This window comes from Coregonus lavaretus (genome assembly GCF_964263955.1).
Source record: "Coregonus lavaretus genome assembly, chromosome: 12".
NCBI lineage: Eukaryota > Metazoa > Chordata > Actinopteri > Salmoniformes > Salmonidae > Coregonus > Coregonus lavaretus.
The window spans coordinates 8,916,925-8,941,542 of NC_139999.1; the positions used below are offsets into that span (position 1 = coordinate 8,916,925).

At 47.5% G+C, this 24,618-nt stretch overlaps 1 protein-coding gene across 3 annotated transcripts in view; it reads left to right on the forward strand.

The window, feature by feature from the left end:
• Window positions 1-23,768, forward strand: part of LOC311138475 (2-hydroxyacyl-CoA lyase 1-like) — a 35,376-nt gene extending 11,608 nt beyond the window's left edge. For 2 of the 3 annotated variants that reach the window (XM_084173165.1, XM_084173170.1), the window contains one exon: window positions 20,476-23,768. Coding sequence is in view for 1 of the 3 variants with exons in the window: in XM_084173170.1 (XP_084029296.1) it covers window positions 20,476-20,479 (4 nt within the window). In the remaining 2 variants the exon portion in view is untranslated. Of the gene's footprint in view, window positions 1-18,689; window positions 18,715-20,475 lie in introns of those variants that run through there. The other variant, XM_084173167.1, reaches the window with a different exon arrangement.
• Window positions 23,769-24,618: the final 850 nt, after the last annotated feature.

The following is a 24,618-nucleotide window of genomic DNA, read 5'->3' on the forward strand; positions in this document are numbered from 1 at the left end:
ACCATCACCTTCTGTCTCTCAATAACAGCTAATTACCAAGACAACCATCAGCTCTGTCTGTCAATAACAGTTAATTACTAAAACAACCATCACCTTCTGTCTGTCAATAACAGCTAATTACCAAGACAACCATAAGCTCTGTCTGTCAATAACAGTTAATTACTAAGACAGTCAACACCTTAATTTGCAGCTGCTAGCAAGATACCACATTAGATATTTCAAGAAGTTTAGTAGCATGGGTACATGACGGTCTCAAAAACGAAGAAAAGTTTCAGATTGTATTGAAAGTGTTTCAGGAGACAGCTGAACGATAGGCTGAGGCACAGACACCTGCATATATAGCCGGTGAGGCAACAGTCTTTATTACAGCTTTGAGCTCAGATCCTGTTATATAGAGTGGGACAAAGGCTTGACCCTCATCTGCCCTGCTTAAATCCATACTGTAGACAGCAACCCAACCCTATAGTCACACAGACCTGTCCTCTATTCGGTTTAATTATTTGCTTTTATTCACTGTGGAGACCATTTTGTTTTTACGAGAAGCTTAAAGCTTTTTTTTGGCCCAGTTAGTTTCACAATAAACATGACAACCCTGTTCAGTCAGTGAGTTACATGTTTCATCAATAAAGCCTCTCCAGTCAATAAAGCCCCTCCAGGCAATAAAGCCCCTCCAGTTTTTGAGTTGTATGTTTTATCAGTAAAGCTGCACCACCTTTTGTGGTTAATGGTCTTTTATAGGGGTCCTTTACACAGAGATAGGGTTAGAGTTAGGATTAGAGATAGGATTAGAGTTAGGATTAGAGACAGGGTTAGAGTTAGGATTAGAGACAGGGTTAGAGTTAGGATTAGAGACAGGGTTAGAGTTAGGATTAGAGATAGTGTTAGAGTTAAGATTAGAGTTAGGGTTAGAGTTAGGATTAGAGACAGGGTTAGAGACAGGGTTAGAGTTAGGATTAGAGACAGGGTTAGAGTTAGGATTAGAGATAGGGTTAGAGTTAGGGTTAGAGTTAGGATTAGAGACAGGGTTAGAGTTAGGATTAGAGACAGGGTTAGAGTTAGGATTAGAGACAGGGTTAGAGTTAGGATTAGAGATAGTGTTAGAGTTAAGATTAGAGACAGGGTTAGAGTTAGGATTAGTGACAGGGTTAAAATTAGGATTAGAGATAGGGTTAGAGTTAGGATTAGAGACAGGGTTAGAGTTAGGATTAGAGACAGGGTTAAAATTAGGATTAGAGATAGGGTTAGAGTTAGGATTAGAGACAGGGTTAGAGTTAGGATTAGAGACAGGGTTAGAGGTAGGATTAGAGATATGGTTAGAGTTAGGATTAGAGTTAGGATTAGAGATAGGGTTAGAGTTTTACATTTACATTTACGTCATTTAGCAGACGCTCTTATCCAGAGCGACTTACAAATTGGTGCATTCACCCTATAGCCAGTGGGATAACCACTTTACAATTATTATTTTTTTTTGGGGGGGGGGGGGGGGGTAGAAGGATTACTTTATCCTATCCCAGGTATTCCTTAAAGAGGTGGGGTTTCAAATGTCTCCGGAAGGTGGTGAGTGACTCCGCTGTCCTGGCGTCGTGAGGGAGCTTGTTCCACCATTGGGGTGCCAGAGCAGCGAACAGTTTTGACTGGGCTGAGCGGGAACTATGCTTCCGCAGAGGAAGGGGAGCCAGCAGGCCAGAGGTGGATGAACGCAATGCCCTCGTTTGGGTGTAGGGACTGATCAGAGCCTGAAGGTACGGAGGTGCCGTTCCCCTCACTGCTCCATAGGCAAGCACCATGGTCTTGTAACGGATGCGAGCTTCAACTGGAAGCCAGTGGAGTGTGCGGAGGAGGGGGGTGACGTGAGAGAACTTGGGAAGGTTGAACACCAGACGGGCTGCGGCATTCTGGATGAGTTGTAGGGGTTTAATGGCACAGGCAGGGAGCCCAGCCAACAGCGAGTTGCAGTAATCCAGACGGGAGATGACAAGTGCCTGGATTAGGACCTGTGCCGCTTCCTGTGTAAGGCAGGGTCGTACTCTCCGAATGTTATAGAGCATGAACCTGCAGGATCGGGTCACCGCCTTGATGTTAGCGGAGAACGACAGGGTGTTGTCCAGGGTCACGCCAAGGCTCTTCGCACTCTGGGAGGAGGACACAACGGAGTTGTCAACCGTGATGGCGAGATAATGGAACGGGCAGTCCTTCCCCGGGAGGAAGAGCAGCTCCGTCTTGCCAGGGTTCAGCTTGAGGTGGTGATCCGTCATCCATACTGATATGTCTGCCAGACATGCAGAGATGCGATTCGCCACCTGGTTATCAGAAGGGGGAAAGGAGAAGATTAGTTGTGTATCGTCAGCGTAGCAATGATAGGAGAGGCCATGTGAGGATATGACAGAGCCAAGTGACTTGGTGTATAGGGAGAAAAGGAGAGGGCCTAGAACTGAGCCCTGGGGGACACCAGTGGTGAGAGCACGTGGTGCGGAGACAGCTTCTCGCCACGCCACTTGGTAGGAGCGACCGGTCAGGTAGGACGCAATCCAGGAGTGAGCCGCGCCGGAGATGCCCAGCTCGGAGAGGGTGGAGAGGAGGATCTGATGGTTCACAGTATCAAAGGCAGCAGACAGGTCTAGAAGGACAAGAGCAGAGGAGAGAGAGTTAGCTTTAGCAGTGCGGAGAGCCTCCGTGACACAGAGAAGAGCAGTCTCAGTTGAATGACCAGTCCTGAAACCTGACTGGTTTGGATCAAGAAGGTCATTCTGAGAGAGATAGCAAGAGAGTTGGCTAAAGACGGCACGCTCAATAGTTTTGGAAAGAAAAGAAAGAAGGGATACTGGTCTGTAGTTGTTGACATTAGTGGGATCGAGTGTTGGTTTTTTGAGAAGGGGAGCAACTCTCGCTCTTTTGAAGACGGAAGGGACATAGCCAGCGGTCAAGGATGGGGGGGAGGATTCAGCAGTGAGGAGAATGTGGCAAAGAGCTTCCTAGGGTTAGAGGCAGATGCTTGGAATTTAGAGTGGTAGAAAGTGGCCTTAGCAGCAGAAACAGATGAAGAAAATGTAGAGAGGAGGGAGTGAAAAGATGCCAGGTCGGCAGGGAGTTTAGTTTTCTTCCATTTCCGCTCAGCTGCCCGGAGCTCTGTTCTGTGAGCTCGCAATGAGTCATCAAGCCACGGAGCTGGAGGGGAGGACCGAGCCGGCCGGGAGGATAGGGGACACAGAGAGTCAAAGGATGCAGAAAGGGAGGAGAGGAGGGTTGAGGAGGCAGAATCAGGAGATTGGAGGGAGAAGGATTGAGCAGAGGGAAGAGATGATAGGATGGAAGAGGAGAGAGTAGTGGGGAGAGAGAGAGCGAAGGTTGCGGCGGCGCGTTACCATCTGTGTAGGGGCAGAGTGAGTAGTGTTGGAGGAGAGCGAGAGAGAAAAGGATACAAAGTAGTGGTCGGAGACATGGAGGGGAGTTGCAGTGAGATTAGTAGAAGAGCAACATCTAGTAAAGTAGTTCATATATAGCAATATGAGCAATTGTAGTCAGCACCCTACATAACTACTTCTATTGCGCCACTATATCCACTTCAGTACTATGACTTGCTCCACTATATCCACTTCAGTACTATGACACTATGTAAAGTGTAATCAACTACATAATTTGTCAGTTTTTTCTGTTGTATTGGTGTTATTGAGTTCAGGAATGTAGACGTTCTTGTTCTTTTTCAGTACGCCCCCCCCCCCCCCCCCCCCCCCCACACAGCCACACACCAATACGCCCCCTCCACACTCACAGCCACACACCAATACGCCCCCCACACAGCCACACACCAATACGCCCCCCTCCCCCCACACACACACACAGCCACACACCAATACGCCCCCTCCCCCCACACACACAGCCACACACCAATACCCCCCCCCCCCACACACACACACACACACACAAAGCTTGTCCAGATTCAAGGCAACTGCATCATGACAGCCCGGTGTGAATAAAGCTTTGATAGGTGAAGGCGTGAGACAGACGCCACGCTGAGAGGGAGGGAACTAAACATCTGGGAGAGTGAGGGAGGCCCTGCTCTCTACTCTCCCAGATGTTTAGTTCATTTCATTCCGATCTCCTCTGCATTATTGTAGCCATTTGCTACAGCCTGTCAACTATGCCTCTGCCTATCCCTGTTCTCTCCTCTCTGCACAGGCTACACAAACGCCCCACACCGCGTGGCTGCTGCCTCTCTAACCTGGTGGTCCCTGCACGCACCCCACACCTGGAGTTCCAGGTCTCAGGCAGCCTCTGGAACTGCCGTTCTGCTGCCAACAAAGCTGACTTCATCCCAGCCTATGCTAATCTCCAGTCCCTCGACTTCCTGGCGCTGACGGAAACATGGATTACCACTGAAAACACTGCTACTCCTACTGCTCTCTCCTCGTCTGACCATGTGTTCTCGCATACCCCGAGAGCATCTGGTCAGAGGGGTGGTGGCACAGGAATCCTCATCTCTCCCAAGTGGACATTCTCAATTTTTCCCCTAACCCATCTGTCTATCTCCTCATTTGAATTCCATGCTGTCACAGTCACTAGCCCATTTAAGCTTAATATCCTTGTCATCTATCGCCCTCCAGGTTCCCTTGGAGAGTTCATCAATGAGCTTGACGCCTTGATAAGTTCCTTTCCTGAGGATGGCACACCCCTCACAGTTTTGGGGGATTTCAACCTCCCTATGTCCACATTTGACTCATTTCTCTCTGCCTCCTTCTTTCCACTTCTCTCCTCTTTTGACCTCACCCTCTCACCGTCCCCCCCTACTCACAAGGCAGGCAATACGCTTGACCTCATCTTTACTAGATGCTGCTCTTCTACTAATCTCACTGCAACTCCCCTCCATGTCTCCGACCACTACTTTGTTTCCTTTTCTCTCTCGCTCTCCTCCCACACTACTCACTCTGCCCCTACACAGATGGTAATGCGCCGCCGCAACCTTCGCTCTCTCTCTCCCACTACTCTCTCCTCTTCCATCCTATCATCTCTTCCCTCTGCTCAATCCTTCTCCCTCCAATCTCCTGATTCTTCCTCCTCAACCCTCCTCTCCTCCCTTTCTGCATCCTTTGACTCTCTGTGTCCCCTATCCTCCCGGCCGGCTCGGTCCTCCCCTCCAGCTCCGTGGCTTGATGACTCATTGCGAGCTCACAGAACAGAGCTCCGGGCAGCGGAGCGGAAATGGAAGAAAACTAAACTCCCTGCCGACCTGGCATCTTTTCACTCCCTCCTCTCTACATTTTCTTCATCTGTTTCTGCTGCTAAGGCCACTTTCTACCACTCTAAATTCCAAGCATCTGCCTCTAACCCTAGGAAGCTCTTTGCCACATTCTCCTCACTGCTGAATCCTCCCCCCCATCCTTGACCGCTGGCTATGTCCCTTCCGTCTTCAAAAGAGCGAGAGTTGCTCCCCTTCTCAAAAAACCAACACTCGATCCCACTGATGTCAACAACTACAGACCAGTATCCCTTCTTTCTTTTCTTTCCAAAACTATTGAGCGTGCCGTCTTTAGCCAACTCTCTTGCTATCTCTCTCAGAATGACCTTCTTGATCCAAACCAGTCAGGTTTCAGGACTGGTCATTCAACTGAGACTGCTCTTCTCTGTGTCACGGAGGCTCTCCGCACTGCTAAAGCTAACTCTCTCTCCTCTGCTCTTGTCCTTCTAGACCTGTCTGCTGCCTTTGATACTGTGACCCATCAGATCCTCCTCTCCACCCTCTCCGAGCTGGGCATCTCCGGCGCGGCTCACTCCTGGATTGCGTCCTACCTGACCGGTCGCTCCTACCAAGTGGCGTGGCGAGAAGCTGTCTCCGCACCACGTGCTCTCACCACTGGTGTCCCCCAGGGCTCAGTTCTAGGCCCTCTCCTTTTCTCCCTATACTCCAAGTCACTTGGCTCTGTCATATCCTCACATGGCCTCTCCTATCATTGCTACGCTGACGATACACAACTAATCTTCTCCTTTCCCCCTTCTGATAACCAGGTGGCGAATCGCATCTCTGCATGTCTGGCAGACATATCAGTATGGATGACGGATCACCACCTCAAGCTGAACCCTGGCAAGACGGAGCTGCTCTTCCTCCCGGGGAAGGACTGCCCGTTCCATTATCTCGCCATCACGGTTGACAACTCCGTTGTGTCCTCCTCCCAGAGTGCGAAGAGCCTTGGCGTGACCCTGGACAACACCCTGTCGTTCTCCGCTAACATCAAGGCGGTGACCCGATCCTGCAGGTTCATGCTATACAACATTCGGAGAGTACGACCCTGCCTTACACAGGAAGCGGCACAGGTCCTAATCCAGGCACTTGTCATCTCCCGTCTGGATTACTGCAACTCGCTGTTGGCTGGGCTCCCTGCCTGTGCCATTAAACCCCTACAACTGTCACAAACAGGGCTTGAACTCCGGTCACAGATGTGGAGAGCTGGGGGTACTACCCCTTAGCCACAGAGGAGGTGTAGTTGGACCCAAATGAAACACCCAAGGCAATACTCCAGGCAAGTAGATTTAATGCAAACAAAACAGGAGGCAAAACAAAATAGCTCCACGAGGGGAGAAAACCAAACTAAAGACAACTTAGAACAGCTTACTTGGACAAACACGGTGGGACAAAGCAGGAGACACATAGCCAGGACTCAATAACCAAGTGAGACACAAGGGGAAAACACACAGCTAAAATACACAAGGGGAAACAAGGCACAGGTGACCTGGATCAAGCTAATTAGGACACACGAGGAAGAACTAAGGCAGAGGGGAACACAGATGACCTCTAGAGGCCCGGAGACAAACAGGAGGCAGGAAGCTGACACACACGAGGAAGAACTAAGGCAGAGGGGAACACAGATGACCTCTAGAGGCCCGGAGACAAACAGGAGGCAGGAAGCTGACAGGACCCCCTCCTCTAGGAACGACTCCTGACGTTCCTTCCAGAACACCCTGGCCCCAGGGTGCGAAAATCTCGGATCAAACCTGGGTCCAGGATGTCCCTGGCTGGAACCCAGGAGCGCTCCTCTGGCCCGTAGCCCTCCCAGTCCACCAGATACTGCAGAGAGTTCTGGACCCTCCGGGAGTCCAGTATCCGGCGGACTGTGTAGGCTGGCTGGCCGTCAATGATCCTGGGAGGTGGCGGGGGTCTGCGTGGGGGGGCAAAGGGAGAAGACAAGACAGGTTTAAGGAGTGAAACATGGAAAGTGGGGTTAACTCTAAGGGAGCGAGGGAGAACCAAACGATACGAAACAGGGTTAACTTTTCTAGCTATGCGGAAAGGGCCGATGTATCTCTGGGAAAGCTTCTTGGATTCGACCCGGAGGGGCAGGTTCTTAGTGGCCAACCAAACTCTCTGACCAGCTCGGAAACTAGGGGCCGTCCGGCGGTGTCGATTAGCCTGACTTTGGTATCTCTGGGAGGTCCGAAGGAGGGTACGCCTGGCCTTCTTCCAGGTCCGCCTACAGCGTTGGACAAAGCGCTGGGCCGAGGGAACACCAACTTGCGCCTCTTCCTCTGGAAATAATGGAGGGTTGTAACCGAACTGGCATTCGAAGGGGGACAATCTGGTGGCTGAGGACTGGAGGGTGTTGTGGGCATATTCAGCCCAAATGATATAGGTGGCCCAAGACGTGGGATTACTGGCCGCCATACACCGCAGGGTGGTCTCCAGATCCTGATTAATCCGTTCCGTTTGGCCATTAGACTCTGGATGGAACCCCGACGATAGGCTGGCTGTGGCCCCAATAAGCCTGCAGAAGGCCCCCCAAAACCGGGACGAGAATTGGGGACCTCGGTCAGAGACCACGTCCAGGGGAATGCCAAATATCCGGAAGACATGGTTCATGAGGAGCTCAGCAGTCTCCTTAGCCGAGGGCAGCTTGGGCAGGGGAATAAACCGGGCAGCCTTAGAGAACCGGTCAACGACCACTAGGATGACGGTGTTGCCCTGGGATGGAGGAAGTCCCGTAACAAAGTCCAGAGAAAGGTGTGACCATGGCCTTCGAGGAATAGGTAAGGGATGGAGCAGTCCCTGGGGTCGCTGGCGTGTCGACTTTCCCTGGTTGCACACAGGGCAGGCCTCAACATAGACCTGCACGTCCTTCTTGATGGACGGCCACCAAAACCGCCGTCGGAGGAATTCCAGTGTGCGAGCACTGCCTGGATGGCATGTCAAGGGCGACTCATGACCCCACTGCAAGACGCGGGCCCGAACAGAGAGAGGAACGTACAGGCGACCGGCAGGACCACCGCCTGGATCGGGCTCATGGACAAGGGCTTCTCGTACCCCTCTTTCTAGTTCCCACTGAAGAGGTGCGACGATCCTAGACCTCGGAATAATCGATGCCAAGGGCTTCTCTTGTACCTCGGGAGAATAGGCTCGAGACAGGGCATCCGGCTTGACGTTCTTGGTGCCAGGTCGGTAAGACAGGAGGAACTGGAATCGATTAAAGAAAAGGGACCATCGTGCTTGCCGAGGGTTCATCCGCTTAGCCTGTTGGAGATATTCCAGGTTCTTGTGGTCTGTGAGAACCTGGAAAGGGTGCTGAGCCCCCTCAAGCCAATGGCGCCACTCTTCCAAGGCCAGTTTTACCGCAAGCAACTCTAGATCCCCCACGTGGTAGTTGCGCTCGGCCTCAGACAGGCGGCGAGACATGAAGGCACAAGGGTGTAATCTCCCATCCTCACCCCTCTGTGACAGGACGGCTCCCAACCCCACCTCTGAGGCGTCCACCTCCACCACGAAAGGTCTTTCTGGGTCAGGGGTCACCAGAATCGGAGCAGAAGTGAAGCGGCGCTTGAGATCCTCGAAGGCCCCTGCTGCTTCCGGACCCCAGTGAATCTTGGTCCCTCCTCCCTTGGTAAGCGTCGTCAAGGGGGCTACCACCGAGCTGAAATTCTTGATGAACTTCCGATAGAAGTTAGAAAAGCCAATGAACCGTTGAACCTCCTTGACCGTGGCAGGTGTGGGCCAGCCGTGGACCGCTTCGACCTTCTTGGGATCCATCTCTAGGTGCCCGGGAGTGACAATAAACCCGAGAAACTGAGTCTGGGAAACATGGAATTCACACTTCTCAGGTTTAACGTAGAGGTGATTGTCAAGGAGCCTCTGGAGAACCCTGCTAACATGCCCCTCATGCTCCTTCAGTGACCTCGAGAAGATGAGGATATCGTCCAGGTACACGAAGACGAACAGATTAAGCATATCCCGGAGAACATCATTAATCAGGGCTTGGAATACTGCGGGGGCATTGGTGAGCCCGAACGGCATCACCCGATATTCATAGTGCCCCGTGGGCGTGTTGAACGCCGTCTTCCATTCGTCTCCTTGCCGGATCCGCACGAGATGGTAAGCATTGCGGAGATCCAGTTTAGTGAAAATGGAAGCCCCTTGAAGCAGCTCAAAAGCAGTGGCCATGAGAGGAAGGGGATATCGATTCCGAACCGTGATCTTGTTGAGTCCCCGGTAATCAATACAAGGCCTAAGACCCCCGTCCTTCTTTTCAACAAAAAAGAAGCCCGCCCCAGCCGGGGAAGTAGAGGCATAGATGAGGCCGGCTGCCAAGGACTCCTTAATGTAGGTGTCCATAGCTGCGTGCTCGGGGGAGGACAAGGAAAAGATCCGACCTCTAGGAGGGCAGCACCCAGGGAGTAGATCAATGGCACAGTCATACGTGCGATGAGGCGGTAAGGAAGTAGCCCGGGCCTTGCTGAACACTGCCTTGAACTGATGGTAAACACTGGGGACTCGGGAGACGTCAACAGACTCTTGAAACTGGGTACTAGGGGCTGAGGGACTCTGAAGCATGCAGGTGAGTTGGCAAGTGGGACCCCAGCTTAGAATGGTGCCAGTAGGCCAGTCGATCTGGGGATTATGTCTGCATAGCCAAGGGTGACCCAGGATAATAGGATACTCGGGAGAGTCAATGAGATAGAAGGTCTCCTCCTGCTGGTGTTGAGAGATGGTAAGTCGCAGGGACTGAGTCGCCTCTGTAACCTTTCCTGGTTCCAGAGGTCTGCCATCTAAGGCTGTAACTGCCTGGGGTTGAGGAAGTAGTTGGGTAGGGATCTTAAGTTCCTTAGCCAAGGTTACATCCAGGAAATCACCTGCGGCACCGGAATCGATCATAGCCTGGACCCGATGCTGGTGGCCCTCCCAGGACAGAGTGGCTGGAATAGCCAGGACAGCGTTAGTCGGAGGAGCTCTAATTCTCCCCATCACAGCCCTCCTGTAGCTGGGCGGGGACTGGCGTTTCCCGAAAGCTCGGGGCAAGTGGAGCGGAAGTGGCCGGCAACCCCGCAGTAGAGGCACCGACGCTCCCTCATGCGACGTTCCCTTTCATTGGGAGAAAGCCTGGAACGGCCTAACTGCATGCTCTCCGGGGAATCCTGGAGCAGTTCAGGAGCCGGGGAAGCTCTGAATGACGGAGTCCAAACAGGAGAAACAGAGCTGCTCAGAGGAACTTGGGACTGAGACACCTGGCGGCGAGCCGTTCTCCGCTCTCTTAGACGATTGTCCAGGCGGATGGCCAAGGCTATGAGGGACTCGAGATCTCCAGCTGGTTCTCGGGTGGCTAACTCATCTTGAAGGGGCTCAGATAACCCTCCCTGAAAGCAGACCCTCAGCGCTTCATCATTCCATCCGCTCCTTGCTGCTATGGTCCGGAAATCAATGGCAAAATCTGCCGTGCTTTGGGGGCCCTGACGGAGAGACAGTAGGCGCTTGGAAGCCTCCCGCCCACTGACAGGATGATCGAACACCCGCTTGAACTCTTCTACAAATGCAGCGTGGGAGTCACAACAGGCCTCCTGGGACTGCCACACCGCAGAGGCCCAGGCGAGCGCCTTGTCTGAAAGAAGGGTAATGATGTAGGCAATCTTGGAACGGTCTGTGGGAAAACTTGAGGGTTGGAGCTCGAAGGTGAGGGAGCATTGGGTGAGGAAACCCTGGCAAGAGCTAGGATCCCCAGAAAAGGGCTTGGGAGGTGGTAGTCGGGGCTCCGCCACCCGAGAAGGCCTGTCGTCACTGGGGGGTGACCTGGGGGAAGGGAGAGGACCAGGGAGGTGTTCAAAGAGATGGCGGAGGGAACTCATCACTTCGGCCAGGAGTTGAGAATGACTAGCCATCAGCTCTTCTTGTCGGCTGAGAACGGCTTCATGGCGCTGGAAAAAAGCCTCATGTCGAGTGATCACCGCCAACAGGTCCTGGGAACTGAGTGTTTCTGGGTCCATGATTGACTTGGTTATTCTGTCACAAACAGGGCTTGAACTCCGGTCACAGATGTGGAGAGCTGGGGGTACTACCCCTTAGCCACAGAGGAGGTGTAGTTGGACCCAAATGAAACACCCAAGGCAATACTCCAGGCAAGTAGATTTAATGCAAACAAAACAGGAGGCAAAACAAAATAGCTCCACGAGGGGAGAAAACCAAACTAAAGACAACTTAGAACAGCTTACTTGGACAAACACGGTGGGACAAAGCAGGAGACACATAGCCAGGACTCAATAACCAAGTGAGACACAAGGGGAAAACACACAGCTAAAATACACAAGGGGAAACAAGGCACAGGTGACCTGGATGAAGCTAATTAGGACACACGAGGAAGAACTAAGGCAGAGGGGAACACAGATGACCTCTAGAGGCCTGGAGACAAACAGGAGGCAGGAAGCTGACACACACGAGGAAGAACTAAGGCAGAGGGGAACACAGATGACCTCTAGAGGCCCGGAGACAAACAGGAGGCAGGAAGCTGACAACAACTCATCCAGAATGCCGCAGCCCGTCTGGTGTTCAACCTTCCCAAGTTCTCTCACGTCACCCCCCTCCTCCGCACACTCCACTGGCTTCCAGTTGAAGCTCGCATCCGTTACAAGACCATGGTGCTTGCCTATGGAGCAGTGAGGGGAACGGCACCTCCGTACCTTCAGGCTCTGATCAGTCCCTACACCCAAACGAGGGCATTGCGTTCATCCACCTCTGGCCTGCTGGCTCCCCTTCCTCTGCGGAAGCATAGTTCCCGCTCAGCCCAGTCAAAACTGTTCGCTGCTCTGGCACCCCAATGGTGGAACAAGCTCCCTCACGACGCCAGGACAGCGGAGTCACTCACCACCTTCCGGAGACATTTGAAACCCCACCTCTTTAAGGAATACCTGGGATAGGATAAAGTAATCCTTCTACCCCCCCCCCCCCCCAAAAAAAAAAAATAATTGTAAAGTGGTTATCCCACTGGCTATAGGGTGAATGCACCAATTTGTAAGTCGCTCTGGATAAGAGCGTCTGCTAAATGACGTAAATGTAAATGTAAAACTCTAACCCTATCTCTAATCCTAACTCTAATCCTAACTCTAACCATATCTCTAATCCTACCTCTAACCCTGTCTCTAATCCTAACTCTAACCCTGTCTCTAATCCTAACTCTAACCCTGTCTCTAATCCTAACTCTAACCCTATCTCTAATCCTAATTTTAACCCTGTCTCTAATCCTAACTCTAACCCTGTCTCTAATCCTAACTCTAACCCTATCTCTAATCCTAATTTTAACCCTGTCACTAATCCTAACTCTAACCCTGTCTCTAATCTTAACTCTAACACTATCTCTAATCCTAACTCTAACCCTGTCTCTAATCCTAACTCTAACCCTGTCTCTAATCCTAACTCTAACCCTAACTCTAACCCTATCTCTAATCCTAACTCTAACCCTGTCTCTAATCCTAACTCTAACCCTAACTCTAATCTTAACTCTAACACTATCTCTAATCCTAACTCTAACCCTGTCTCTAATCCTAACTCTAACCCTGTCTCTAATCCTAACTCTAACCCTGTCTCTAACCCTGTCTCTAATCCTAACTCTAACCCTGTCTCTAATCCTAACTCTAACCCTGTCTCTAACCCTGTCTCTAATCCTAACTCTAACCCTAACTCTAATCCTAACTCTAACCCTGTCTCTAATCCTAACTCTAATCCTATCTCTAATCCTAACTCTAATCCTATCTCTAATCCTAACTCTAACCCTATCTCTGTGTAAAGGACCCCTATAAAAGACCATTAACCACAAAAGGTGGTGCAGCTTTACTGATAAAACATACAACTCAAAAACTGGAGGGGCTTTATTGACTGGAGGGGCTTTATTGACTGGAGGGGCTTTATTGCCTGGAGGGGCTTTATTGACTGGAGGGGCTTTATTGATGAAACATGTAACTCACTGACTGAACAGGGTTGTCATGTTTATTGTGAAACTAACTGGGCCAAAAAAAAGCTTTAAGCTTCTCGTAAAAACAAAATGGTCTCCACAGTGAATAAAAGCAAATAATTAAACCGAATAGAGGACAGGTCTGTGTGACTATAGGGTTGGGTTGCTGTCTACAGTATGGATTTAAGCAGGGCAGATGAGGGTCAAGCCTTTGTCCCACTCTATATAACAGGATCTGAGCTCAAAGCTGTAATAAAGACTGTTGCCTCACCGGCTATATATGCAGGTGTCTGTGCCTCAGCCTATCGTTCAGCTGTCTCCTGAAACACTTTCAATACAATCTGAAACTTTTCTTCGTTTTTGAGACCGTCATGTACCCATGCTACTAAACTTCTTGAAATATCTAATGTGGTATCTTGCTAGCAGCTGCAAATTAAGGTGTTGGCTGTCTTAGTAATTAACTGTTATTGACAGACAGAGCTTATGGTTGTCTTGGTAATTAGCTGTTATTGACAGACAGAAGGTGATGGTTGTCTTAGTAATGAACTGTTATTGACAGACAGAGCTGATGGTTGTCTTGGTAATTAGCTGTTATTGAGAGACAGAGCTGATGGTTGTCTTGGTAATTAGCTGTTATTGACAGACAGAGCTGATGGTTGTCTTGGTAATTAGCTGTTATTGAGAGACAGAAGGTGATGGTTGTCTTAGTAATTAGCTGTTATTGACAGACAGAAGGTGATGGTTGTCTTAGTAATTAGCTATTATTGACAGACAGAAGGTGATGATTGTCTTGGTAATTAGCTGTTATTGACAGACAGAAGGTGATGATTGTCTTGGTAATTAGCTGTTATTTTACATTTACATTTTTACATTTTAGTCATTTAGCAGACGCTCTTATCCAGAGCGACTTACAGTTAGTGAATACATATCTTTTTATACTGGCCCCCCGTGGGAATCGAACCCACAACCCTGGCGTTGCAAACGCCATGCTCTATCAACTGAGCTACTTCCCTGCCGGCCATTCCCTCCCCTACCCTGGACGACGCTGGGCCAATTGTGCGCCGCCCATGAGTCTCCCGGTCGCGGCCGGCTGCGACAGAGCCTGGATTCGAACCAGGATCTCTAGTGGCACAGTTAGCACTGCGATGCAGTGCCTTAGACCACTGCGCCACTCAGGAGTTATTGACAGACAGAAGGTGATGGTTGCCTTAGTAATTAGCTGTTATTGACAGACAGAGCTGATGGTTGTCTTGGTAATTAGCTGTTATTGACAGACAGAATGTGATGTTTGTCTTAGTAATTAGCTGTTATTGACAGACAGAAGGTGATGGTTGTCTTAGTAATTAGCTGTTATTGACAGACAGAAGGTGATGGTTGTCTTGGTAATTAGCTGTTATTGACAGACAGAAGGTGATGGTTGTCTTGGTAATTAGCTGTTATTGACAGACAGAGCTGATGTTGTCTTGGTAATTAGCTGTTATTGACAGACAGAAGGTGATGGTTGTCTTGGTAATTAGCTGTTATTGACAGACAGAAGGTGATGGTTGTCTTAGTAATTAGCTGTTATTGACAGACAGAAGGTGATGGTTGTCTTAGTAATTAGCTGTTATTGACAGACAGAAGGTGATGGTTGTCTTGGTAATTAGCTGTTATTGACAGACAGAAGGTGATGGTTGTCTTGGTAATTAGCTGTTATTGACAGACAGAAGGTGATGGTTGTCTTGGTAATTAGCTGTTATTGACAGACAGAAGGTGATATAATTGTCTTAGTAATGAGCTGTTATTGACAGACAGAAGGTGATGGTTGTCTTGGTAATTAGCTGTTATTGACAGACAACAGGTGATGCTTGTCTTGGTAATTAGCTGTTATTGACAGACAGAAGGTGATGGTTGTCTTGGTAATTAGCTGTTATTGACAGACAGAGCTGATGTTGTCTTGGTAATTAGCTGTTATTGACAGACAAAATATGATGGTTGTCTTGGTAATTAACTGTTATTGACAGACAGAAGGTGATGGTTGTCTTGGTAATAAGCTGTTATTGACAGACAGAAGGTGATGGTTGTCTTGGTAATTAGCTGTTATTGACAGACAGAAGATGATGGTTGTCTTAGTAATTAGCTGTTATTGACAGACATAAGGTGATGGTTGTCTTGGTAATTAGCTGTTATTGTCAGACAGAAGGTGATGGTTGTCTTAGTAATTAGCTGTTATTGACAGACATAAGGTGATGGTTGTCTTGGTAATTAGCTGTTATTGACAGACAGAAGGTGATGGTTGTCTTAGTAATTAGCTGTTATTGACAGACAGAGCTGATGTTGTCTTGGTAATTAGCTGTTATTGACAGACAGAAGGTGATGGTTGTCTTGGTAATTAGCTGTTATTGACAGACAGAAGGTGGTGGTTGTCTTAGTAATTAGCTGTTATTGACAGACAGAGCTGATGGTTGTCTTAGTAATTAGCTGTTATTGACAGACAGAAGGTGATGGTTGTCTTGGTAATTAGCTGTTATTGACAGACAGAAGGTGATGGTTGTGAGGTTGTGGCTCCACGAGGTGAGATCTTGCATGGAGCACCAGACCGAGGGTGATTGACCGTCATCTTGAACTTCTTCCATTTTCTAATAATTGCGCCAACAGTTGTTGCCTTCTCACCAAGCTGCTTGCCTATTGTCCTGTAGCCCATCCCAGCCTTGTGCAGGTCTACAATTTTATCCCTGATGTCCTTACACAGCTCTCGGGTCTTGGCCATTGTGGAGAGGTTGGAGTCTGTTTGATTGAGTGTGTGGACAATTCTCTTTTATACAGGTAACGAGTTCAAACAGGTGCAGTTAATACAGGTAATGAGTGGAGAACAGGAGGGCTTCTTAAAGAAAAACTAACAGGTCTGTGAGAGCCGGAATTCTTACTGGTTGGTAGGTGATCAAATACTTATGTCATGCAATAAAATGCAATTTAATTATTTAAAAATCATACAATGTGATTTTCTGGATTTTTGTTTTAGATTCCGTCTCTCACAGTTGAAGTGTACCTATGATAAATATTACAGACCTCTACATGCTTTGTAAGTAGGAAAACCTGCAAAATCGGCAGTGTATCAAATACTTGTTCTCCCCACTGTATGTGCTGGTAGAGCAGAACTCCTCAGGTTCAGCGAAAGATGACTCACAATCCATAAAGTCCTCATCATCATTAATCGGAACTTCTCAATGCTTACTTGCAAAGTTTTTGTTCATCTTCCCCTGTCCCGCAGACTGCCATCTCCCGCAGAATGCCCTATCCCGCAGACTGTCTCCACCCTCTTCGGACCGTGTGTGTCACTGCCTTCTCCCGCAGACTGTCTCCACCCTGCCCTCCCGCATTCTTTATGAAGTATGACAAATGCACCGTCCTACTAGGCATTTATACTGTCAAACAAGGCACTGCTTGAGGAGTACACAGACTATGGGAATGAGGCTCTTTTGTTGTTTGTTCAGCCCTTTGGAGAGCCGTATGGCAAGACGTTCCTTTTCATACAATGTCACCAACCTTGTGCATCTTGCACAACACGTCAGGGAATGCTTGAGAATCTGGACTCCTTCAGTGCCTTAAAGTTTTGAAAAATGTACGCAAAAGATAAAAGACGCTCGTTAGAACCCGGAGCTCCCTGCAGTCAGGTTAAAAGACGCTCGTTAGAACCCGGAGCTCCCTGCAGTCAGGTTAAGAGGCTTTCTGAGAAAGCAGCTGTGAGAATGGAACATTTGGGTGCAAGAAGAGAACATGCATCAGGGCCTCTGCCACCAATCTTCCATCGTGCACGGCAGTACACTAAATATGACACCGCTTTTTTACCTTCAAACTAGACCAAGCCAACAGCCATGTATTTATTCAGGAGAAGGTCTATAAAGATCAGGAATATCATTGTTGAGAAAGAGGAGGCCATTAAGAGTCATTCTTTGAATACCCACAATGCCTTCCTTTCCATTTGGTATACACTTAGTAGATGGCCTCTTGGATACAACACACTACTGCAATGTTGGACTGGTAGAAGGGAGGGTTTTCCTAATACCTCATGGAAGACAATTTGTCGCCGTGCCACCCATTAACACATCGACTGACCATTTGAGTCCACACCTGCACCACCCCACCCATACAACATCTCTCAGCCTCTTGCCCTTCTAATAACTCCGCCTCTTGTCCATCCAGTATCTCTTAGCCTCTTGCTTTGATCTGTTGCTTTGATCTGTTTCGCCCTCCTCACAGCATCTCACCTTTACCCGTGCTTGTAGCCTCCGTCTACCAAAGCCAGTTCTCCTGATCTGCCCTGATCTGTCCTTCCAAAATACAGTGAGTAGTTACCTGAAAATAATTGTATCATTCCACACTATCCTGTCTCTGGATCTCTTAACCTGTACCAGGTGGTATAATCAAGTCTTCCCAACTGATTACTGAATTCAATATTTTTGTTTGTTTTTGTATTAGGTATGTACAGTGCATTCGGAAAGTATTCAGATCCCTTGACTTTTTCCACATTTTGTTACGATACAGCCTTATTCTAAAATTGCTCTACCAGCACATATGTGACTACCATTATGACAGAATACAACTGCTAGAGCTCTGCCCTCTCCTACCTTTTTTCTGGCCACTCTTCCGTAAAGCCCAGCTCTGTGGACATAACGGCTTAATGTGGTCCTATGGACAGATACTCCAATCTCCGCTGTGGAGCTTTGCAGCTCCTTCAGGGTCATCTTTGGTCTCTTTGTTGCCTCTCTGATTAATGCCCTCCTTGCCTGGTCCGTGAGTTTTGGTGGGCGGCCCTCTCTTGGCAGGTTTGTTGTGATGCCATATTCTTTCCATTTTTTAATAATGGATTTAATGGTGCTCCGTGGGATGTTCAAAGTTTCTGATATTTTTTTATAACCCAACCCTGATCTGTACTTCTCCACAACTTTGTCCCTGACCTGTTTGGAGAGCTCCTTGGTCTTCATGATGCCGCTTGCTTGGTGGTGCCCCTTGCTTAGTGGTGTTGCAGACTATGGGGCCTTTCAGAACAGGTGTATATATACTGAGATCATGTGACAGATCATGTCACACTTAGATTGCACACAGGTTGACTTTATTTAACTAATTATGTAACTTCTGAAGGTAATTGGTTGCACCAGATCTTATTTAGGGGATTCATAGCAAAGGGCGTGAATACATATGCACGCACCACATTTACGTAAAACATTTTAAAGACTTTTTTTTAAACAAGTTATTTCTTTATTTTCACTTCACCAATTTGGACTATTTTGTGTATGTCCATTACATGAAATCCAATAAAAATCCATTTAAATTACATTTCAATTACAGGTTGGAATGCAACAAAATAGGAAAAACGCCAAGGGGAATTAATACTTTTGCAAGGCACTGTACTATGCACAATTGATCTTGCACGCCCAACTAGGAGCGGAGAGGTAGGCTACTTAACTTGAAGCAGCGAATTCTGAATAATGCGACAAATATGTGTTTTTAATACAATAGGTAGGCTATCGCATACAAAGCAGAAATCTGTATATTCTCCATTTTTGTTGTGTGAATATTTTTTAGCTAACATGGCATTCCCTCTGTCTGAGCAGGGTGTTTCAGTAGGCTAAACTAGCTAGCTGCATTTGCTAGCTAAGTGAAGCTGAAAGTGAAAAGAAATGACAATCTCTCTATATACAGTGGGGAGAACAAGTATTTGATACACTGCCGATTTTGCAGGTTTTCCTACTTACAAAGCATGTAGAGGTCTGTAATTTTTATCATAGGTACATTTCAACTGTGAGAGACGGAATCTAAAACAAAAATCCAGAAAATCCCATTGTATGATTTTTAAGTAATTAATTTGCATTTTATTGCATGACATAAGTATTTGATCACCTACCAACCAGTAAGAATTCCGGCTCTCACAGACCTGTTAGTTTTTCTTTAAGAAGCCCTCCTGTTCTCCACTCATTACCTGTATTAACTGCACCTGTTTGAACTCGTTACCTGTATAAAAGACACCTGTCCACACACTCAAACAGACTCCAACCTCTCCACAATGGCCAAGACCAGAGAGCTGTGTAAGGACATCAGGGATAAAATTGTAGACCTGCACAAGGCTGGGATGGGCTACAGGACAATAGGCAAGCAGCTTGGTGAGAAGGCAACAACTGTTGGCGCAATTATTAGAAAATGGAAGAAGTTCAAGATGACGGTCAATTAACCTCGGTCTGGGGCTCCATGCAAGATCTCACCTCGTGGAGCATCAATGATCATGAGGAAGGTGAGGGATCAGCCCAGAACTACACGGCAGGACCTGGTCAATGACCTGAAGAGAGCTGGGACCACAGTCTCAAAGAAAACCATTAGTAACACACTACGCCGTCATGGATTAAAATCCTGCAGCGCACGCAAGGTCCCCCTGCTCAAGCCAGTGCATGTCCAGGCCCGTCTGAAGTTTGCCAATGACCATCTGGATGATCCAGAGGAGGAATGGGAGAAGGTCATGTGGTCTGGTGAGACAAAAATAGAGCTTTTTGGTCTAAACTCCACTCGCCGTGTTTGGAGGAAGAAGAAGGATGAGTACAACCCCAAGAACACCATCCCAACCGTGAAGCATAGAGGTGGAAACATCATTCTTTGGGGATGCTTTTCTGCAAAGGGGACATAATGACTGCACCGTATTGAGGGGAGGATGGATGGGGCCATGTATCGCGAGATCTTGGCCAACAACCTCCTTCCCTCAGTAAGAGCATTGAAGATGGGTCGTGGCTGGGTCTTCCAGCATGACAACGACCCGAAACACACAGCCAGGGAAACTAAGGAGTGGCTCCATAAGAAGCATCTCAAGGTCCTGGAGTGGCCTAGCCAGTCTCCAGACCTGAACCCAATAGAAAATCTTTGGAGGGAGCTGAAAGTCCGTATTGCCCAGCGACAGCCCCGAAACCTGAAAGATCTGGAGAAGGTCTGTATGGAGGAGTGGGCCAAAATCCCTGCTGCAGTGTGTGAAAACCTGGTCAAGACCTACAGGAAATGTATGATCTCTGCAATTGCAAACAAAGGTTTCTGTACCAAATATTAAGTTCTGCTTTTCTGATGTATCAAATACTTTTGTCATGCAATAAAATTCAAATTAATTACTTAAAAATCATACAATGTGATTTTCTGGATTTTTGTTTTAGATTCCGTCTCTCACAGTTGATGTGTACCTATGATGAAAATTACAGACCTCTACATGCTTTGTAAGTAGGAAAACCTGCAAAATTGGCAGTGTATCAAATACTTGTTCTCCCCACTCTAGGTAGGCTATCGCATACAAAGCAGAAAGACGACCCTTTCCAAATAATCTGCGGGCTGTCATGTGCCTTTTACTGAGGAGTGGCTTCCGTCTGGCCACTCTATCATAAAGGCCTGATTGGTGGAGTGCTGCAGAGATGGTTGTCCTTCTGGAAGGTTCTCCCATCTCCACAGAGGAACTCTGGTTCTATATAGAGATGCAATTAATGTGATGTGAGGGGAGATTCTCCATATAATCAATAAAAGGTTGCCAAATTCTGTAAAATGTCTCTAACGTATTCCTCAAGCAGTAAGTAATTTTCTCCAGTGGGATACAACTATTAACTTTCGATAGCCACATTGCAACTGGCAGGGGGGAATCCGATTTTCATTTCAAGGCAATACATTTCTTGGCAATCGCTAGCAATATTTATGTTAGCTTTATAGTATGGCTTTGTCTAAGATTGGAATTAGTAAAGTTACCCAGTAGAAAGACCTCCGGGTCTACAGGGATTGCAGCCCCATGAATTGAGGATATGGCATCGCATACCCCTTGCCAGAAACTGTGTAGTTCTGAACACTGCCAAGTGGAATGGAGGAATATGTTCCTTCATCCGAGCCACATCTAAAACATAGCGAGGAGATATCAGGGGTTGAACTTTGTGTAATCTAGATGGGGTGATATAGAGCTGATGGAAGGAAATTAAACTGGATCAGTCTGTATCTGGAGTCCAATGTGGATGTAACCCCATCCCTCCATAGTCCCGCATCAAGATTAATACCCAGATCTTTTTCCCATCTAAGACGAGGTTTATCTAGTTCAGGCAGTGGTAATCCTGACATAAGAGCATCGTAAACACGGGAAATATATTACATTTAGACTACACATGGATACATACCACTACCTAGAGGGAACTTGTAAATCTTCCAAAAAGGGCAAAATAAACCCAGATTAAAACCTGGTTTTGTAATATCTACAGGTTCATGATGGTTGCCTAATCACACATATGACATTTTGGAAAGATGTGACCTTTTTAACCCTTCGAAACACCCACTATGAACCCAATTTAAGGTCAAGGTCAACTGTTAGAAGAAATACACCCTGTTTTCACTGTTAAGAGTTAATTCCACATCGTCAAGGGTAGGCTTGCACAGATCGGGAGGACCTTAGGAATGTTCCTGTGGTTGAATTGTGTTTCTAGACTCAACGGTTCTGCCGCTGTCGCCCAAAAGCACCTTAAATTTAGGTCAGGCTTCATTCCGAGCCTACTTCTTGCACAGTTGCTGCGGTCGGACCGAGAGAGCTACGGCCAAGTGGGGCACCTCGCTGTACTCGGAACGGCCTAGAGACTATAGTGATGCCATTCGTTTGCCTTTCAGTGTTGATTTTAGACTGTCCGTTTGTTGATTTCAACCTGTTCATTTGTTGATGGTAAAGTTCATACTTCCCATTTAGGATATGAAGGGGACCATGTACTCTATTCATATTGATATCTGTAGAGCTACTGGTGGCCCTGAACACGTGGAAACAGGAACTTTGCAAATTGCATGCACAGAAGCAGAGTTAGAGCATAACCTGTAAACCAATGTTATCCTAAGAGAGAATCTCGGATATGTCAAACGACATGAACCGCCGCACGCAGCTAGAATAACTCTGTGGCTTGTCCACCCCAACCTCCCCCTGATGACCCCAGTCGAAAACGGCGTGTCTCTGCATGACCCAGAGTTCGTAATATGTCAAAAGCATGTTGAAATCACTACTAGTCAGGCTTCATTCCGGGGCTACTTTGACTATAGTGATGCCGTTTGTTTGCTGTTCAGTGATGATTTTAGCCTGTCCATTTGGTGATGGTAACTCCTTGTTTAAACATATGGGTAATGGACAATGTCCATTTGCAATATAACATATGGACAATGCCAATATATTACACTGCAATTGGACAGTCAGCCATCAGTCATTAAGATATCATACTGACACCAAACTCACTTTGTCCAACTCGTTTAGAAGCCAACTATCACATATTTCAGCTGAGGCAAACCTGAATCCCGAGTTTCGGCTCGATATGTAATTCGAAGGCCTAGCAGCGACCTTAATTAGTGCTGGAAATGCACTTATTTCGGGGGTTGCTACGGGGTCCCTGAACGAGCTATTGGCCAGAAACTGGTCAGTTTCTATGTGCCGAGGCGGTTTCAATGCACCTAGTCTTGTTATTCTGGGACTTTTCTAAATCATGATGTTAAAAATTAACTGAATATATGGCCAATGGACGATGCTGTTTCTCGGCCAGAGAACCTCATAGAGCCGCATAACTCACTGTGCAGTACCGACTTAAGCTCTAGAACAGGTTTATAACGTTTCAGAGCTCTAGGTCTGACGGTTCTTTGATGGTTCTGCCGCTGGTAACTCTTGCAGGCTCGGTGCGTCTGTAAGCCCCACACTGTGTCACTCCCTCTTGGCTGTGTGTGTGAGTTTTTCTCTGAGGTCTGATGGGCAGTGTGAGCACTTGTCAGGCTAGAGCATGTCTCTATGGTGCTGTCTCTGTGTCCTGGGCTGATGGGGTGGTTCTTTGGGTCTCAAAATAATACTTGAAGTACACGTGGCTGTGTGAGTCTGTCCAATTGCAATATGAAATATGAAAATGCACCTAACGTATTGCAGATGGACAAACTTCATACAGAAAATCACAGAAATCACGTAGAGCTCCGAAACCTGCCTCAACTGGATCTATAACTTTTTTCTACAAAAAACATATTTTGTTTAGCATCATGAATTGGACGTTGTAAGATTTCTCGTAATCCAGGCTAGATAAATGGCTGGTTCTATTTTTCCTTACACCGTAGGTTTATATACTTTGACGTGCAGTGGTCAAATTATGTCAGGGCGACGTGTATGCTGTGAGCGAAGTCAAGCGCAGGACACCGAGCTACTGGCAGACAAACTTACTTGCACAGTAATCAAAATACAAACAAAACCTCCAAACAGGGAGGAACAAAATACGCATACACCCGAACACTGCCGACCTCACGGAAAACAATCACACACAATAACCAATGAGAGACAGGGGGTTATAAAGAGAATACAATGTAACATAATGGGAAACAGGTGAAAACAATCAGGACAAACTAGACAAACACCGAAACATAGATCGGTGGCAGCTAGTACTCCGGGGACGATGAACGCCGAAGCCTGCCCGGGCAAGGAGGAGGGGCAGCCTCGGCTGATTCCGTGACAAATTAGCGCAGCATTACCGTTTTCGACCTTTAATCCCAGAAAATGTGCATTAACTCAAAGAGCGTTGTGGCCTTGTCGCCATCTTCTTTCTAGGCTAAAAGTACATTTGGCCACCCCTCTGCTCACCGAGTTTCGTCTTTGAAGTCTGTTCCATCTACGAGAAACGGCCATGTCCATTTGGTGATGAAATGTCCATTTTCCATAATTGTCTGGTGCAGAAATAATAATAACAAAAATAAATAATTATATCTCGGAAACAGAGTGTCCTAGAAACGTTATTTCGTGACTTCCTGGAAGACCGGGCCTTGGCGCACAACCTGAGGCCGTCGGCCTATTTGTAGCGCACCCGCGGATGTCTAGAAAGGGGCAGGCCATTTGCATTATGAAATTTCCCATCAATCATGCCCTTATGTAGGTTAGTTAGAACATCATGACATAATTGGAGACAAATTTACATCCAGGACATTATTCAATCATAATTTCCCTTCACCAGATTCCCAAAGTATATCAACACACACTTACCACTTCTCTGTGATAGTCCAAGTATGGTGAATACTCTTGTGTGAAATGGAAACCGTAATACCTTAGGTTGGTGAAACAGTGGAGGGGGTATCCTCTCATAACCAGGGGCGGTGTGTTCATTAGGGCGATATGGGCGACGCACTGCCAAACGGGAAAAGGAAGGGATTTTTTTTCTAATCAATTATATCACGGCAACAGTAGTTATCAGTGTTCTAATCTAGACGTCTGATCTGCCACTAAATGTCCAATCAGGCTAAAGTCGTGCTTCAAATGCCCCCCCCCCCCCCTCCCCCTTTTGGGGCGATTTCAGTCAGGTTGAAAATCGCCCAGAAGTCTCTCATAGACTCCCATGTAAAATCTATTTTTTTCAAATATCAGAGCTTTCAATACAATCTCTATGGGTTTCTGAGGGCT